Here is a 1,386-nt window from a genome sequence, read left to right on the forward strand (position 1 = left end):
TTTCAGGCTACGCCTCCTCGCTCCTTCTATCAGGCCCCGCCTCCTCGCCGCAGGTTTAGTCCCTCCCTCCTGTGACTAATTTCCCTGCGGCTGATTTCGGTGTCTGTGTCAGATTCCAGGCCTCATGTCCCTAAAGCGTCACGCCTCTGTGGTCTTCGTGGGCATCGATTCGCTGGACGACATCAAGAACAACAGCTGTATGGAGCTTTTCGTGTCCGGGGGCTGCATCGTTTCAGACGAGCTGGTGCTCAATCCGGACGTCATCACCTGCGGTACGTCCCGATCCGGATCCTACTGGGTTCTGCTCTGTGGGCTGTTTCCGTTCGCGGTAATGAGATCTGCTCTGCTGTCTCTCTGCAGATCGACTGGTCGCCCTGCTGAGGCTCCTGGAGGAGCACAGCTCTCCAGAGAGTCTGTGGAGGTGGAAAATTCACTGCAAAACCCAAAAAAAGTTAAAAGAACAGGCCAGGTACAGAATCTCTGTCCTTCAGAAGATCTCATCAACGCAGCTCATTTAGCAGCTTTAAGGATCTTAACCCTGGATGCAGCTTTTTTGGGTCGACTTGTGTGAATTTGAAGAGAAAATGTTATGTTTTTAAGTTGCGACATCCAGATGTTGCAGCTGTTTTCCTGAGCAGCATGTTTGTCCTCCAGGTTCCGGAGGGACGCAGCCAACCTGCTGGATCTGCTGTTAACCTATCAGAAGCGTCAGATCATCGAGTTCCTGCCGTATCACCACTGCGACATGACAAACCACCAGTCGCCCGACTTGGACTGCCTCGTCGAGCTCCAGGCCCGGTACACGCAGTTCCGACACACCGTCTACCTCACCGGTACGTCCTCGTCGCTCTCTGATGTTTAGCATCGGGTTTTTCAATAAGGAGAAGTTCAGCTCAATGACTGGAAATCAAGCAGATTCATGTCATCATCTGTTATCTGATACATCTGTGTGCCAGTGGCGCCTCCCACTGCAGGTTAAGTCCCTCCCTCTTTGAGGCTCCGCCTCTCTTCTGCTGGTTCGCATCTCTGTTGAGTTCTGAAATCAGCCTGTATTTCACCAAATCTCTAGAAAATGTGAGCGTTTAGGAGCACAGTTGGAAGAACATAATTTTTCAGACCTAGAAGCTCAACTCAGCCATCATCGAAGGATTTCACTTCCTCTTCCTCTGAAACGTTCCTGTTTGTGTCCCAACACAGAGCACCCCTTTGATAAGTTCCCAGCCTTCTCCAACGGGGGCATCATCGTGGCCGGCATGGAGGAGATCCAGCAGAGCTTCAGCAGACTGGTCGGCTGCCACAGCATCAAGGACAAGCAGCTGTACGTCGAGGATCTCCTCTCTCCCAAAGGTCGGTTCAAACAATTGAGTCATTTTAGACAAACCACAT

The 1,386-nt window shown here is 51.5% G+C and overlaps 1 protein-coding gene across 1 annotated transcript; it reads left to right on the top strand.

The window, feature by feature from the left end:
- Positions 1–23: 23 nt before the first annotated feature.
- LOC107081542 (protein TASOR-like) lies at positions 24–1,347 on the top strand (the record flags this gene model as incomplete). The annotated part of the gene is made up of 4 exons (XM_015369706.1): positions 24–272; positions 361–469; positions 655–833; positions 1,198–1,347. Coding segments are annotated over exons 1-4 (586 nt in total), but the record flags the coding sequence as incomplete, so codon positions are not given.
- Between the last annotated feature and the right edge of the window lie 39 nt (positions 1,348–1,386).

The sequence above is a fragment of the Cyprinodon variegatus genome, unplaced genomic scaffold, assembly GCF_000732505.1.
Source record: "Cyprinodon variegatus isolate N-32 unplaced genomic scaffold, C_variegatus-1.0 Scaffold6566, whole genome shotgun sequence".
NCBI lineage: Eukaryota > Metazoa > Chordata > Actinopteri > Cyprinodontiformes > Cyprinodontidae > Cyprinodon > Cyprinodon variegatus.